The sequence below is a fragment of the Paramisgurnus dabryanus genome, chromosome 1, assembly GCF_030506205.2.
Source record: "Paramisgurnus dabryanus chromosome 1, PD_genome_1.1, whole genome shotgun sequence".
NCBI lineage: Eukaryota > Metazoa > Chordata > Actinopteri > Cypriniformes > Cobitidae > Paramisgurnus > Paramisgurnus dabryanus.
Genome location: NC_133337.1, coordinates 63,695,074 through 63,710,342, shown reverse-complemented (window position 1 = coordinate 63,710,342; position 15,269 = coordinate 63,695,074). Strand labels below are relative to the sequence as shown.

Sequence of the window (15,269 nt, the reverse complement as noted above, 5' to 3'; positions counted from 1 at the left end):
CAGAATAATGCTTAAAGGTAGGGTAACACATTTTGAAAAATGCTAACGGTAGCCGCCTGGCAATGAAATCCCGATCCCACCCTCAAGTCAAATCGCCATCCAAAGTCATGCCTCTTTCCAAACACATGAACACGCACAGATCAGACGGTCACATCTCATGTCTCATTCAGCAGTGAGAAAACTTTGCAGTACAAAGTCGAATAACACTTCCAAAATAACCAAACAACTGGTTTACATCAGAATTAGTTTAAGCACACGTTCGGTTGTGTAGACGTAGTAACTATATCGTTACGCTAATCCGTAAACGAACACAAATTTCATAAGCAACACAATGTTTCATCAAAGTAGGATATATGAATCCATCTCAGTACAAACATATCGCGTACCTACCTTACCAAAATAAACAGTGCAACGACCCTTTCAGATCCTTTGCCTCCTGCAGCTGTTTTCATCTCGTGGTAAAGCAGTAAAGTTACCGATGTTAATTTGGGTTTTTGCTCTTGCTGATCCAGGCAGTTTTTGCTGTTGTTGTTATAAAAGATGTCTTTCATTGTGTGCCTTCTGTGTAGGTTGTCAATTCAGCAGAAAAGTTTGCTGTTCTCACCGTTTACAGACATGAGATGAGCGCACGTGAACGCGCCAATGACGTATGGTGTCTGCGTGGACTCGCTGCGCGCTGGGCATTTAAATTACGCTTACGTATGAGGGACAAAAATGGAAACGTCCGTTCAGACCGAAATCTATGATTTGTTGAACATTTTTTGGTCCTACGCCTTTCACAGATGACATAAATTTCTACAAATACATTTAAACAACTTAACACAGTAATTGCTATCAGAATGTGAGGAGACTTTTAACCAGCATAACAAAAAATGTTTCAGGATCAAATCTGTTACCCTACCTTTAAGACTGTGAGGGATGTCTAAGTTCTTTACAAAATCCTTTCACTTTAAAAAAAAACTGAATGTGAATCATCACACATGAGCAAACACACATAGACTAGACATTATTTGTGTCTAGTGATTAAAAAATCTTTTCAAGCCCACCACATACTAAAAGACAACTGGGACCAGAGCATGTGAGCGGAGCTGAGCCCTGAGAAATTCCACTCCCCGCTCACGTGGGTGTTCGCTAACCCCGCCCAAAGTCGGACCAGACTGCTTTGCTCAATTCCACTCCCCTACAATTTCATCACGCACTGGTGAAATCGCTCCAAGCTCGCTCAAATTTAATATTCCTCTGCATGCCTAACATTCTTCGGATGAGACGTTAAAACCGAGGTCCTGACTCTCTATGGTCATTAAAAATCCCAGGATGTCCTTCGAAAAAGAGTAGGGGTGTGCCCCGGCATCCTGGCCAAAACTTGCCCATTGGCCTACTAATCATCCCTCATACTAATTGGCTATATCACTCCTCTCCACTAATAAGGTGGTGTGTGGTGGGCGTTCTGGCGCAATATGGCTGCCGTCGCATCATCCAGGTGGATGCTGCACATTGGTGGTGGTTGAGGAGATTCCCCCGTTCATGTAAAGCGCTTTGAGTACTGAGAAAAGCGCTATATAAATGTAAGGAATTATTATCTGCCATTTTCAACCGAAGCCTTAAGCCTCACTGTCTGCATGGCAGATGTGGAGCTGGTTTGTTGCGTGACTGCTGCGGACAAAAATCTGCTTCACTTGTATTCTGTCACAGGGCCTGTGGTTGCGGTGTGGTTGGACCGCACCTGATATGCCAGCTCCTCGATCACATGCTCTGCCTGGGACTGACTTGGCCTTTACATCAATCCTAAGTAAAGTCCCGATCATTAAGCTAGGGTCACACTAAAAGATTTTTAAAATCTTATCAGATTTACATTGTGTGAAGTGCTGCCATGTGGTCATGAGTACCCCGCACACCATCAGATTCCATTTACAAACAACACTAGTCTCGACTGGGAACACAAAAAATTAACCACAGACTTCTTAGTAAACAAATACGATGGACAACAGGCATAAAGAAATGGCAGTAATACTATGGCCTGCTTTTTACTTCTCATATTTCCATCTCACTTTAGACTGCGCCTGTTGCGCATGTAGTTGTTATCGTTTTGTCTTTCATCAGCTCGCTTTCTTATTGGGTATCATTTCGTTTCACAGGAAAATCTACATCGTGAGGCGAGTTTGTCCTCGGGTTTCCCCTACACAACAGGATTTCAACATGTTAAATACTTTCAATTTTGTTATTAAAGTGCCTCCGACGTGCTTCTGACCTGCATACACGCTTGGATTGTCACGTGGATGAAACGATACCCAATCAGAAAGCAAGCTGATGAAAGACAATATAAAGCATAACAACCACAGCCATAGCCCAAAGGGATATGGACATCAGAGATGTAAAAAGCAATCCAATGCCATTTCTTTATGCCCCTGAGACATCATGTTTGACCACGAGAGACATCGTGAGATTTACTGTGTTCTCAGTTGACTCTAATTGTTTGTTATTGGAATCTAAAGGTGTGTTGTGTATGTCATGATCACATAGCAGAACTCCTCACACTATAAGAACAAAACTGTCAAATCAGCGATTTTTTGTCATGTTTCTGAAAATTTTGAAAATCTGATGATTTAAAAGATCTTTTAGTGTTACCCAAACTAAAGAAGGCCATGGATATTCAAAGGCATGCGTTACCTGATTGGTGCACAAAAGAAAGCTTCTAGTTATTCAACAGGCTTTATGCCCAGCTGCACTACTTCCTGAACTTCAACCAGCTCCTTGTTTCTTGTCTGCCATTATTGGACAAACTGATTAATCCAGGTGTGCCTGACCTCAGTAGTCACAACAACAATAATCAGACACACCAGGATTAATAATTTTGTCCAATAATGGCAGACAGGAAACAAGTAGCTGGCTGAAGTTCAGGAAGTAGTGCAGCTGCGCATAAAGCCTATTACTACGCTGAGAGGGTGAAGTTGAGAATGCAGGTTAAATATCTGCTTAAGGTTACAATGAAACGGAACTAGCGATTGTCTTATTTTCCCCGTTGAAACGGTTTCTTAAATGGAAAAAAGTTTGGGCGGGACTAGAATTCGTCCATTCGCAACTGATTGGATCTGGAAATGGGGTCGTGTTTCTTATTGCCTTTGCTCGTGGCCGGAAGATAACTCATTTTGAGGATGGGGAGATTTGCTTTTTGATTAAAGATTATGAAGGCACATTAATTTAATAAACAATAATGAAACTCACAGATTAAGTTAGAAAAAAATGTAGTTTTTAATTTGAATTTCATTGTGACTTTAATAATATTTGTATTAATATAGTTTAAATTCACAAGCTACTGCAATGCAAAGAAATGGCACACCAGGCCTGTCCTGAAGCTCTGGCACAGTCAATTTTGAACATTTCTCTTATCAGACACATTCAATTTAGGTCCTGCGATCTTTAACAATGAGCTGAAGGTGTGTTAGATCAAATAGACATAAAAAATGTGTAGTGCTGGGGCTCTAGGGTGGGACAAAAAATCCATCTGGTGCAGGAGTGGGCATTCCTGGTCCTGGAGGGCCACTGTCCTTCTTAGTTTAGCCTTAATCCTAATCAAAAACACCTGAAAAATCTAATCAAAGGATGCATGGTTACTGGGAAATTACATTTAGGTGTGTTTGATAGGGTTGGCCCACCAGAACCAGGAAATCATAAATGCCTCATTCCTTTCTTTTCCAAATTCCATTAAATTGGAGATGTTGCATAAGAAAGACATGCCAAACATTCAGTTATATAGAAATTACTTTAAGACATTATTGATAGATTGTACTGGCCAAGAATCTGAGAATGTGCTTGTTAAATATGAACTATAAAATACATTTAATCATCAATTCATTAGGATAAAGTTGATAATATTCAAGTTTCACAAGCATGGTTAAGTCTGCTGTATTAGCAGAAACCAGCATACAGAAGTAGTCATGTGTGCCCAAGAATTAGCCAGAATGAAAAAAACCTATTAACCTGTGCATTTATTTTCTGAGCACTGTTTTTCCTTTCTTTGAATTCATTTAAATACATGTTTAAATTAAAACTTTTATTATAATTACTATTTATATGACTTGCACGTCGTAAGCGCTTTGAACTAAAACCTGACTCAAAAATAGGAAATTATAATGTTATGTACAGCATGTATAGAATATCATATACACATCTCTAGTATTTCTGCCAGTTGATTAACTGAGCTATGTACAGCAAAACCTAATCCAGTGGAAGGTGAGGTAAAGAACTCTAATGTAAGCTTACATGTATTTTTCTTCTATCATCATGTTAAAAAACAACCGAACAAGAAATGTTAACATATAAATCTATTTTGTCTCTCAAATATCGATAAGCTTCCGGTTCATCCTCCACGAAACAGGTCGTTCAATCTGTCCAGCTCTTTGCAGTTCTCCATGGTCATGAGCTCAGCTTTCCTCCGTAGTCGGTCATCCCTGTAGACCTTAGCGGCGTACAGCAGGTCAGTTTTCGTCTGCCTTTCCTTCCAGCAGCTGTTTCGCACATTAGAAACATAGTCTTCCTCCACACTTTTCTCTATCTTTTGCAAGGCCGAGCCCTTGTACTCTGATTTAAAATCTCGGTTGACGTAATAGTCTACATGCAGATTCTCTGTTTGTCTCCTAAGAGTCTGTCCTGTGGATGGTCTGGAGTACAGGCTGTAGGGTGGCGTGGACACCAGCAGCTGACTGAGTATAGACACCAAGATCAGCACAACGATGGGCATCAGTTGAATGAACATGGAAAAGCCTCCTTCTCCTCTCTCCTCCGCTCTCTCTCCTCTGGTTTGGTTCGCCTGTTGACTATACTGCGCTCTGCCATTGGCAAACGTATGCGTGTTCTGCGAGGGGAAGACGCCTCCAAAGAACATGTTGAAAAGATCTTCAGGAGTAATATCGGCCTCAAAGCCTCGGTGGAAGTCAAAGCCTCCGTGGGAGCTTTGGGTTGGGCTACTGGGTTCATTTCCACCATACTCATCATACTGCCTCCTCTTGTCTGGGTTACTGAGCACAGCATAAGCATTTCCAATCTTTTTGAAGGCTTCGGTCGCCCCTGGCGCCTGATTTTTGTCAGGGTGGAACTTTAAAGCCAGTTTTCTGTAGGCCTTTTTTAGTTCCTCATCAGTTGCATCTTTACTGCTACCCAGTACCTCATAGTAATCCTTACATTTCTTTATTTTCTGTACACCTTCAGCTTGCTCCTTGGTAAATCCTTTAATTGAATCTGAGTCCTGCTTTTCTGTTTCATGTCGTGTTTGGGTTTGTGGCTCGGTTCCATTAGCTCGTTTTCTGCCATTCCCTGCTGTATTATCATTCCTCAGCAAGGCTTCCAACAATACCTTTGCTTTCTGTGTTGGGTACAGTTTCTCTGCTTTATTGAGGAACTTAAAAGCCTTATCTTTATTGCCATCGTCGAGGGCTCTGATGGCGATATTTATACATTTTTCAGCTTCGTCCCGGTTCCCCTCCATCGTTCCTGTTGTTTCTGTTTCTTCTTCCTCCTTTTTAAGGGCGGCTCGGAACTGAAGCCTGGCGTTAGCGCCCTCCACAGTTAGATATGAAGTATTGCAGAAGCGCCTACTATTGTTCATACAAAAAGTACACAGTATACGCTAATAAAAATGCATACAATGGTAAAAGTATACATTGATAGACAGTACACACTAATAAAAATGTACACCTTGGCTTGAATGCACTAGTCGCATTGGATAAACTAATGGCGGCTGCTATTATCGTCCCGTGGGCTCCCTCTACCGTTGGATCGTACCTGAAGCGATCCAGTATGGATTGATGGGATCGATTAACCGGGTCTGATTGAAGGGAAATGGAAGTGTGCAGGCGGAGGATAAGAGATTGAGCGATGAATGTGGAGCTTTGGTTTTGTCTGTGAGGAAACGCTTTAAAGGAAATGTCTCCGTAAACTTTTCCCGCACGCCACATTTCAGTCGCGCAACGTAAATGGGACAAAGCGCGGGCAGATTCCCCTCAGATATAAATATATTTATTTGATCAGATGAGCAGCCTCAGTCAGTACAGCGAACGGACCGAAAACACCAACAACCTCCATCCCAGAGCTGGTAAGCAAAAACCGCGACCAAAATACAGACCGACTGTGAAAATCACAGCAGGATCTGGGTTATGATGTTTTTCTGACGTAAAAGGGTGTAGCACCGACATTAACCATCTAGTTTAAGTCACTGTAGGGTGTTGAATACTCTGTGTTCATGTAAATTCCGTTTTTGTACGTCTTTATATTACAGTTTAAGCAACAATCGTGTTTTAATTTAAAATACATTTTGTTTATGAACCAATGCAGGAGAGATACTGGAGTTTAGCGGTATCCGAGCTTTGTATTTAAGCCTGCATTGTGAACCAAGAGGAGATATAACTGTTAACAGTAAAATCGCGGTTCGTTTTTGATTGATAGGTTTACATTTGCCAACAGTTACATTATTGTGTGATTTAGATATGATTAGCGAATGCCGACTAAAATTGATATTGATACGTAATGCAACGAAGTCAGGGCGTATTCATGCTGTTATTACAGAACATACACGCTCATATAAATGCAGGCTTATAGGAAGAGGAGTCTCTATATTTGTTTGTGTAGATGGTGATATTTTGCTGTCTCATGCCCTGCCCTGTTTGTTTGTTTGTTTGTTTGTTTGTTTGTCTTGTTATTGCAGTCTCTCCTCAGCCTGTGACTGCTGCACTACAGCATGTAGACAGCAGTGCATTCTCCTGCAGCCTTTGCAAATGAAAATGGAGGACGTCTCTCTGTCCAGTATGGACAACAGTAAGATGGAGGTGAGGATGGCTTTGTTTTTTCATCTGTTCTGTTCTCCCAACAGTTGGGTTGCATTAATAAACGTATATGTTTGTGTGTCACCTCTGGGTACGCCTGTAATGTGATCAACATTTGTTTTCCTGTCTAATATGTTTAGTAATTGCAGATTGAGAAATTTTAGTGATGAGTTGATTTAATTATGTGCTTTAATGCAGGGCTTTGCTCAAGAGATCCTGTCTGACCTGGTCGAAGATGCCTGTTTGGGTCTTTGTTTCGAGGTGCACAGGGCTGTCAAACAGGGTTACTTTTTCTTGGATGATACAGACCAGGAGAGTATGAAAGACTTTGGTGAGAGTCAGATGTGTTTCTAAATAAATAAAAATATATCCTGTCTTTTACATATCTTTTTTTCAGACGAACACAATCAGTGTTATATAAGGAGATGTCTTTGCTGTTTCAAGCTCTATAATGATATTAAATGGTGCTTTGGCTTTGAAGCCCAAAAAAGTCTATCTATATTTCATAGAAGTAATCCACAAAGCTTCGGGGGTTAGTAAAGGCCTTTTGAGGGCAATCGACGCGATTTTGTAAGAAAAACATCAAAAATTAAAATTCACGAGGGTGTGTTTCCAGAGTATGATGTAAGATTTTAACCTCATTCACACAGCACTTTGGTCCCAGAAAATTTCCGTAAAATTTGCAGAAAAGCTTCTGTGTGAACACAAACCTGTCCTGTAAGTGTCTGGGATCGCTCCTGTAAAGTGGACCTAGTAACATTGCCGTAACATTCCTGGAAATCTATTCTGTTTGAACAAGAGGCAGAAACAATGTCGTACGGGGCGTGCCGTAGTGAGGATGCGCGTGCCATCGCAACAAAAAGCTATGGTATAGCCCTTTAACACCAAGATTTAAAGCAGATCAACATTCACATTAAGAAATGTCGGCAAACTGGACTGAAGCAGATATTAGGGAGATCGACACTATCAGCGCTGAAGCTAAGATCTTTCACCAGCATGAAAGAACAGCGTATCACACGCTCCTTATGATATTGTTATAAACTAAAATGCCTGCGCATGGTTTGTCGAGAGAGAAATAATGGATAATTAGCAAACTTCATGCGCTGTGGAAAAAATCTACCAAGTGCAGGACTTTAAATATGTCACTTGTCTTTACGGGATCTTTACGGTATGTGTGTGAATGCACGCACAGATTCCAGAAAATCATTCGCAGTGTAAATGAACAGTGTAAAAATCAAATATTCTCGGTAGGGGTGTCACGATTCTCCAAATCCTCGATTCGATTACATATGCGATTCTAAGGTCACGATTCGATCCGATTCTCGATTTTTACATCTTTTTTTTGAAGACAAAAATGATATGCCATTATTTATTATTATTATTATAGTTTAACATTAACATGCACATTGCACAACTCGCATGGGGGTTTGTGGGCTTCACTTAACGCGAGAGCTTGTGGAGAGAGGATTCCTTCTTGCACGCACATGGACTTAATGCACATGAACTTAATGCGCGTGTCTTGGACTCATAGCATCTGAAATAAATCCAGCATCATAAGCAGCTGCGCTTCTCTCTGTCTCACGTGCACGCGCTCTCGCATCTGTCCGAAGTCTAAACATAAACTAAAGTAGTAATCCTTATGTATTTGTTCAGTTTAATGCGTTTCATGCGAGCTGAGGCAAACTATCCATTTTGTTTAAAATATAACCCGCTGCATCTTTGCGCCTTCCTCACTCTCGCGCACGTGCAGAGTGCTGCGCTCTCTCCAAAGTCAGATCACTAGGTAGTAATCCTGTTTATGATATGCATTTCAAGGAGTTGTAGCATCCCTCGTGTTTAAAATATGATCGCGTTCCGCTGGACAGATGTTTTTAAAGGCATCTCTGAGAGTTTTTTTCCCTTGCTTGGCAAGCCGACCGGACGTGACATGGAGGCGTGGCAGCATCGACGATCCCATTTTTTTATTCAAAGTTTGAAGCTGTGACTAATTTCAATCGATTTCGAATTTTGGAAGCATTTTCCGTAATCTCTGTGTGAAAAGGGCTATAGTGTACGAGACGTATTGGTGTAGATACAAAAGCTGAAGCGTAGACAAAAAACTTTATATCCTCTTGTTTTATACTGAATCCAACTCCATTTTCTTTTAAATTCCGTACTTGCGCTTTCTTTTGCTCTCTGCACTTCTGTATCACTACGCCACCACGTCTCGTAGGCTGGAAACGCACTATTTCTTGAACGTGCGTTGGTCATTAGCGGAAGGTAGCAATTTTCGTTTGTGAAGTTAACTATCCCTTTAAATCTATAGGGACGCACCAATATCACTTTTCCCTAGTGCATCCCTAGTTATAAGCAAATTTATGTGAATACTATAGAAGAGCTGTGCAAAAAGTTGTCTGCGATTCTCATGCGTATCTCATAAAGCCGGTTCAGTGATTAGTAGTAAATCATCATCACCTGCTTTCAGATGAGCGGCATTTACTACAGAGATATGTATTTCACAGAGAAGATCGGCAAAATCGCATACAATATCGGAGGCGATTTCCCATGATTATGAAACAATTTTGCCATCTTCTCTGTGAAATTTGGCTCTGTGTATTAAATGCCGCTCCATCTGACAGCAGGTGATGACGATTTACTACTAATTACCAAACCGACTTTACTGAGACACGCATGAGAATCGCAGGCAACTTTTTCAGCTCTATACTATAGTATTCATCGCTATTGTTAAAAATGTAAGTACACAAACATTTATAAAGAATTAGTTGTTAAATGCTTTTGCAGACACAGTGGCTACAAGCTGTTGCGAAGGATTTCATCTTTGAAGGAAGCATTCACCCAAATACTGTGTCATTTTTAAAAATAATTAATGCTACTTATTAATGCATGAAAGCAGATGATGATTTGTGTCAAGCTCCAAAAAATAATAAAATAGCAGCTTACAAGTATTCTGTATGGCTTATAAAAGAGTTTGTGTGAGCGAAAATGCAAAATAAAAAAAGATCTGTAAATCCAACTGCTTCCACTTTGTCTTATTTAGAAATTGTGGACCAGCCTGGTGTAGACATTTTTGGGCAAGTGTATAACCAGTGGAAAAACAAAGAGTGCGTGTGTCCCAACTGCAGCCGCAGTATTGCCGCTTCTCGCTTCGCTCCACACCTGGAGAAATGCCTCGGGATGGGTCGTAACAGCAGTCGCATTGCCAACCGCAGGTATTGTTGCTGTACTGTATCCTCAGTGAACCTGGGGAAAAGCTCTTGGCATTCAAAAAAGTTTAATATAGATGCCACAGATCTTCAGGCAGATAAGAGGGTCAGTTAGTGTTTGTTGGTCATGTGACTGCAGCTATGGTACATGTTTGACTTTATTCACACTCTTAATTTGCTGTACAGTTCTTGACTTTCTGTTGTCGTCATGTCTCCCATTATTCAGGATTGCAAGCGGCAACAACACAAACAAATCAGAGAGCGATCAAGAGGACAATGATGATGTAAACGACAACGATTGGTCTTATGGCGCAGAAAAGAAAGGTGAGACTGCCATGCATCAACCAGCTTAATAAATGTCTTAACTGATTTTTATTAAGATCATTGGTTAAATCAGACCACACCTCTCATGCTTGTTTGTGTCAATGTAATAAATTCATGATAGTAGATCTAGCAGAGCCGCTATGCACTAATGTGTTGTTGATGATTTTGAAGGATCATTTCATTTTTTAATGCTGTGTTTTTCAGCCAAGAAGCGAAAATCAGATAAGGTATTTTTACATTCTTTGAAACAAGCTGTACCCTTGGTAAGTTAGTTTTACTGTTATAAATTATATATTATGCTCTAGAGCTAGCCTGTAAATGGCTATAGAGAATGTTGTTAACTGCAAGCTATTTTAACTTTGTAAATTATTTTAAATTATGTTCATCAAGCTCTTTAAAATAACAAGTTTTCTCAATGTCTTTTGACTTAATATGCATTTTCTGACAGCTGACCCACTGCATGCACATTTTTGATGTTTTAATTTTTTCTATACAGAATCCAAATTCACCAAGAAGATCCAAATCAATGAAACATAAAAGTGGTATGTATGTGCACCATCCAATAACGACAGACATGATGTGCATTTAGCATTTTCAAAGTATGTGTTAAAACGGGGCTGTTGATGAAAGTTTTTTACAAATTTGAATTCATCACATGAATTAATATTTGCAGAGATAAGCCCCAAATGGATGTTGTTTAAATATATTAAATATAACACACATTTATTTATGTAGACATGTAAAGCAACAGGAGTGGATAAAAAGAGACTTAAGTAGTCAATCTTTTGTTTATTTATAATTTTTTATTTTTAAGATTTTGTACCATTTACACACACGAGATGTTTTGCGTTTTTGTTTGTGTATTATAGCTGTGTTTCTAATTTGTTAATTTATGTACACATGCAGCCTGATGTCTGGCTGATTCGTGTCACAGATGAGAGGTGAGCCATTCCACCAAATCGGTGCCGTTTGCATGTTGTAGCTCTTAAAAATGTAAATTAATACAGGGCTCATCGCAAAAAAAAAAATTATACTGCCCAATTGGGCCAGTGGTTCAGGTTTTCACTTGCCCTGCCAAAATGTTCACTGGCCCCAATAAAAAATGTCAGTCACATATATTTAAAAATAATAATTCAAAAGTCAAATATAATTGTGTACATATACAACAGACATGTTACAATGAAAAAAGGCTCCCAACTTTTCGGCTTTACCTGTAAACTGACAGCAAACTGTGCAAAATATTGCATTGTTTCTTTCGTCATGTTTTACCCAAGTAAATGTCTGCTTCCAAGATGTTAAATAATATACATTAATGAAAATGTATTTTAGTGACTGAGGGTGAAGCACTGGTCCGATTGGGCAAGTTACAATACTTTTTACTGGCCTGAACGTTTGTCACGCTACCGGACAGTCCTTTATGTTGAGCCCTGTAATATATATTTTTTTTTATATAACACTGAATGTAATAACACACATCTGCATTGAATATGTGCTAATACTGTAGCATTAGGACACTGAGCAAATTTTAGAGATTTACCAAAAATTGGTATTGATAAAATAACATATAAGAAATTATATAGGTGAGAGGAGAGCACGTAAATAATGATGCTCTCGGTTATAGTTACAATAGCATATAATATACAGAAAAGAAAATGAAAAAAATTACTTTTACTTCCAGTGGCCTTCAGAAGATTCAGCTGATGCAACTTTCTATTGAAAATGTGACGTAGAAAAGTTTTTTTCGATGGAAAAACGTGTTTGCGAAACCGAACTGAGTGAAAACCAGGGTACATGACTAATATGTATTTCATCTAAGATATTATGTATTTTTATGATAAAAACACTTAAAGCTCACATAACACACGCTGCTTCTGCTTCATGTTAATCTTGTGTACCTATAGAATAGAATTGCAACTTCATATATCCAAAGAGTCTTTAGTTTTATTAGTTTATAAAATACAGATCAACTTAACCGCTACTTTCTGAGGCCCTGGATGTGTACCGTGGGCAGAGCGAGTCCCGAGCAAGCAACACACACAAAACATGAAACAAACTTTAACTGTGTTAATAAGTTGGCATGCATGAAAAACGTTAGACCCCTTTTAAAATATAGATTTGGAGTCGCACAACAATGCATAGGTATTGAGTCACACAAAGTGTTTTATTTTATAAAACACTGTTTAACTATGTATTCTAGACTCTTAGACCTTTCCAATAATATATATTTTGTCATGATTAGATGAAAATGTATTAAATAACTTATTAGAACATTCACTGTTATTACCGTTTCAAAACAGAAATGTTACTTGCAGTTTGCATTGGTGTTCAAAACAGTGGACACAGTGCATTCTTCAAGCCAAAGTTTTTTTTCCAAATGCACAGTATTGTGTCTTGTTATCAAAACAGTCGATTCTGAAATTCACTGAGCAAATGTCATTTAAATTATGTGATGATGTAAAAGTAGGTCTTATTTTCTTCAACACTGTTGAAATATGTATTCTAGACTCTTAGACCTTTGCAATGAGAGAGATTTCCAATGATATGCATCCGCTTGTTTCTGGAGAATGATTGCAGTATTACTGCTTCCAAGACCTCTTATATATGTCAAAGGTGATTTTATTCCTTATGTCACGACTCCTACAGTTAACTTACTTGCATTTATATACAAATGTGTCCCTGTCTGTGAAATCCAGGCTGAAGTTTCATAAACCAATGATAAGGAGCATCAAAGTTTGATTTCAGTCAATAATTTCACTATGATTCATTCTTTGACATTCTTTAATCAGTCAATATTAAAGATAACAAGGTTATATTTTCACAGATTCTTCATAACATTATGAAGGATGATGTGTTTGTAGAAAAAAGTAAGTTACTTTAGTCAAATGGCAAAAAATTGCTTAAGCTGGGTTTTCACAGGCGGGTCACAATATTCTGGGGACAGAGATGGCAACCATTCGGTGTAATGGCCCCTGCAGACAAATTTAAAATAGCATGTAAAGATAAATGTATTTTTTTGCATTCTGAGACCCATTGCAAGAACACATTTTGTGTAAACGTCAACTCGTTTCTTTCCTTTCCAGTTACTCTCAGCAAGTTTTGCTCTTGTGAGATACGTTGGGTGTTTTGGCTACACACTTACATAATGTGCATTGAGTTTTTACTTTCTCAGATGAGAGCATTTCCTTTTCTATGTTCAAAGTCCTTTTTAATAATCAAACTTAATGTTAAATTGACATCCTTAGTTAAATATGTTGAAAGCTATACTGCCTTTGAGTTACTGATGAAAGAAATTATAAATGACTGTGTGTTTTTTTTTTCTTTAAAGCTTTGCTGGGTCCTTAGCATCGTGTGGAGAACCAGGATAGCTCCTGCTTGTTGCTAAGAGACGAGACATTTTCCCAGTAATGCTGTTTGAGGCAGAAGCCACTTGCTACCCTCGGTGCTCCACGGTTTACCTAAGACAGGATTGTGTGCGCTGAATCACGCTGATAAACGGAGGAGATATGGACTGATTCTTCTGACATTCAGTTTACATTAGTTTTTCTCATTTCTGTATTCTTTTTTCAGGAATATTTGCACAATTGCTCATGGCTGGTCTCTTTAAACCGACACGTATAGATTAGAGGAACTTGCGCAATTCTCTCAGGGAGGAAGTAAGAACTCATCATCTTATTGGCAGGCAGAAAGAGCTGAGCATAGAGTCATAGATGCTGGGCCAGTTGACCTCTCTTATAAGAACGGGATTTGTTCTGAATGAAACAGTATATAATTACACATTCTCACACTTGCCCTCCCATTCTAGGGGATGTTGAAACAATTATAAAACATTGTGCAAGAATAATAGCTTAAAAGTCAATATTAGTAATCAGTGTAAGCAATTTTGCATCAGGTTACTTACTATACAGTTTGTTCATATCAAATTATTATTATTATTATTATTGAAAATCATGATCTAGTAGATTCATTTATTTTCTCTGTAGTTCCAATAGCCAAAGTGTGGTACCGTTGTACTATATTTCACTAGTTCAATAGCACGTTATAATAATACTACATTTACCGTGGTAAGTTATTGGTTACAGAGAGAACACAGGTTATTGTAAATCTCCAAAAAAAGAACCAATCAAGACTTGAGAGTATCTTTATCATTGCAATTGGTTTCTTTTCTTTTTGTATTTCACATGTATTAGATGTTTACAGTGTAAGGTGTCTTGTGTTGTCTCACTTTGTGTGTAACTGGGTATATATATATATCTTGACTAGATGAAAGATGCTGCTATCCTGACCATGAGCCACTGGCTTATGGGTTTATGGGCATGTAATAAAAATCTCTGAACACGCTTTATGTGTGAACCAAAAAAAAGTGTTTTAGAAATATGGGTGTTGTGTTGCTTGCCAAATTCACCAAAATTGGGAGATTATAATAAAGAGGGGTATAAAGAGAATTTGCTGAATGATTTCAAAAAACAAAACTCATGAATGTTTCATGTTTAAGGGATGAAATATACCATGGTATGTTTTTGAAAGGTTTATATCTGTTTAGCCTTAACACTTAACCTAAGCAAACATTTATGGTACAAAATACTTAAGGTTAAGAAAATGTATAACTTATTTCTGGTCTTAGATAATTTTAAATAATCAAAAAACATACTATAATGCTTGTGAAATATTTGCATAGTGGCATTTAAGGACATGCTTATTTAACCACTTGCTTAAATTGATGTTGATTTTGTTTTAATATACAAGAGGTTGGCCAAAAATATTTACATAGCGTAGGGAACTATGAAGAAATAAAGCATTGTGGTTATTTTTTGTTACTTTATATTGTTAAAGTTGTCTGCTAAAACAAGGTTGTGCCACAATGTGTTCAGCAGGGGGTATTAAAAGAAATTGGTAACTTGTCAAATTTTCGAAGGGGATAAATCATTCA

At 38.4% G+C, this 15,269-nt stretch overlaps 2 protein-coding genes across 6 annotated transcripts; one reads left to right on the top strand and one right to left on the bottom strand.

Moving 5' to 3' along the window:
- Positions 1–3,746: 3,746 nt before the first annotated feature.
- On the bottom strand, positions 3,747–5,530 carry dnajb14 (DnaJ heat shock protein family (Hsp40) member B14). The gene has a single exon (XM_065253618.2). It carries the CDS (start codon positions 5,480–5,482, stop codon positions 4,358–4,360), a length of 1,125 nt encoding a protein of 374 aa, XP_065109690.1. The 5' UTR covers positions 5,483–5,530; the 3' UTR covers positions 3,747–4,357.
- Positions 5,531–5,796: 266 nt separating this feature from the next.
- On the top strand, positions 5,797–14,783 carry atxn7l3b (ataxin 7 like 3b). 5 transcript variants are annotated; one of them, XR_010527453.2, is made up of 10 exons: positions 5,798–6,088; positions 6,698–6,818; positions 7,014–7,146; positions 9,853–10,024; positions 10,245–10,342; positions 10,547–10,605; positions 10,839–10,884; positions 11,249–11,283; positions 13,164–13,206; positions 13,668–14,783. XR_010527453.2 is itself a non-coding variant. In XM_065253621.2 (9 exons), the coding sequence occupies exons 2-8, from the start codon at positions 6,768–6,770 to the stop codon at positions 11,251–11,253; spliced, it is 564 nt and encodes a 187-aa protein (XP_065109693.1). In that variant the 5' UTR covers positions 5,798–6,088; positions 6,698–6,767; the 3' UTR covers positions 11,254–11,283; positions 13,668–14,783. The 5 variants fall into 5 exon arrangements, 4 of the variants coding, with proteins under 4 accessions (XP_065109692.1, XP_065109693.1, XP_065109694.1 ...); XM_065253621.2 differs by lacking the exon at positions 13,164–13,206; XM_065253623.2 differs by lacking the exon at positions 13,164–13,206 and having other exon boundaries at positions 5,799–6,088; positions 10,547–10,569.
- The last annotated feature ends 486 nt before the right edge of the window (positions 14,784–15,269 follow it).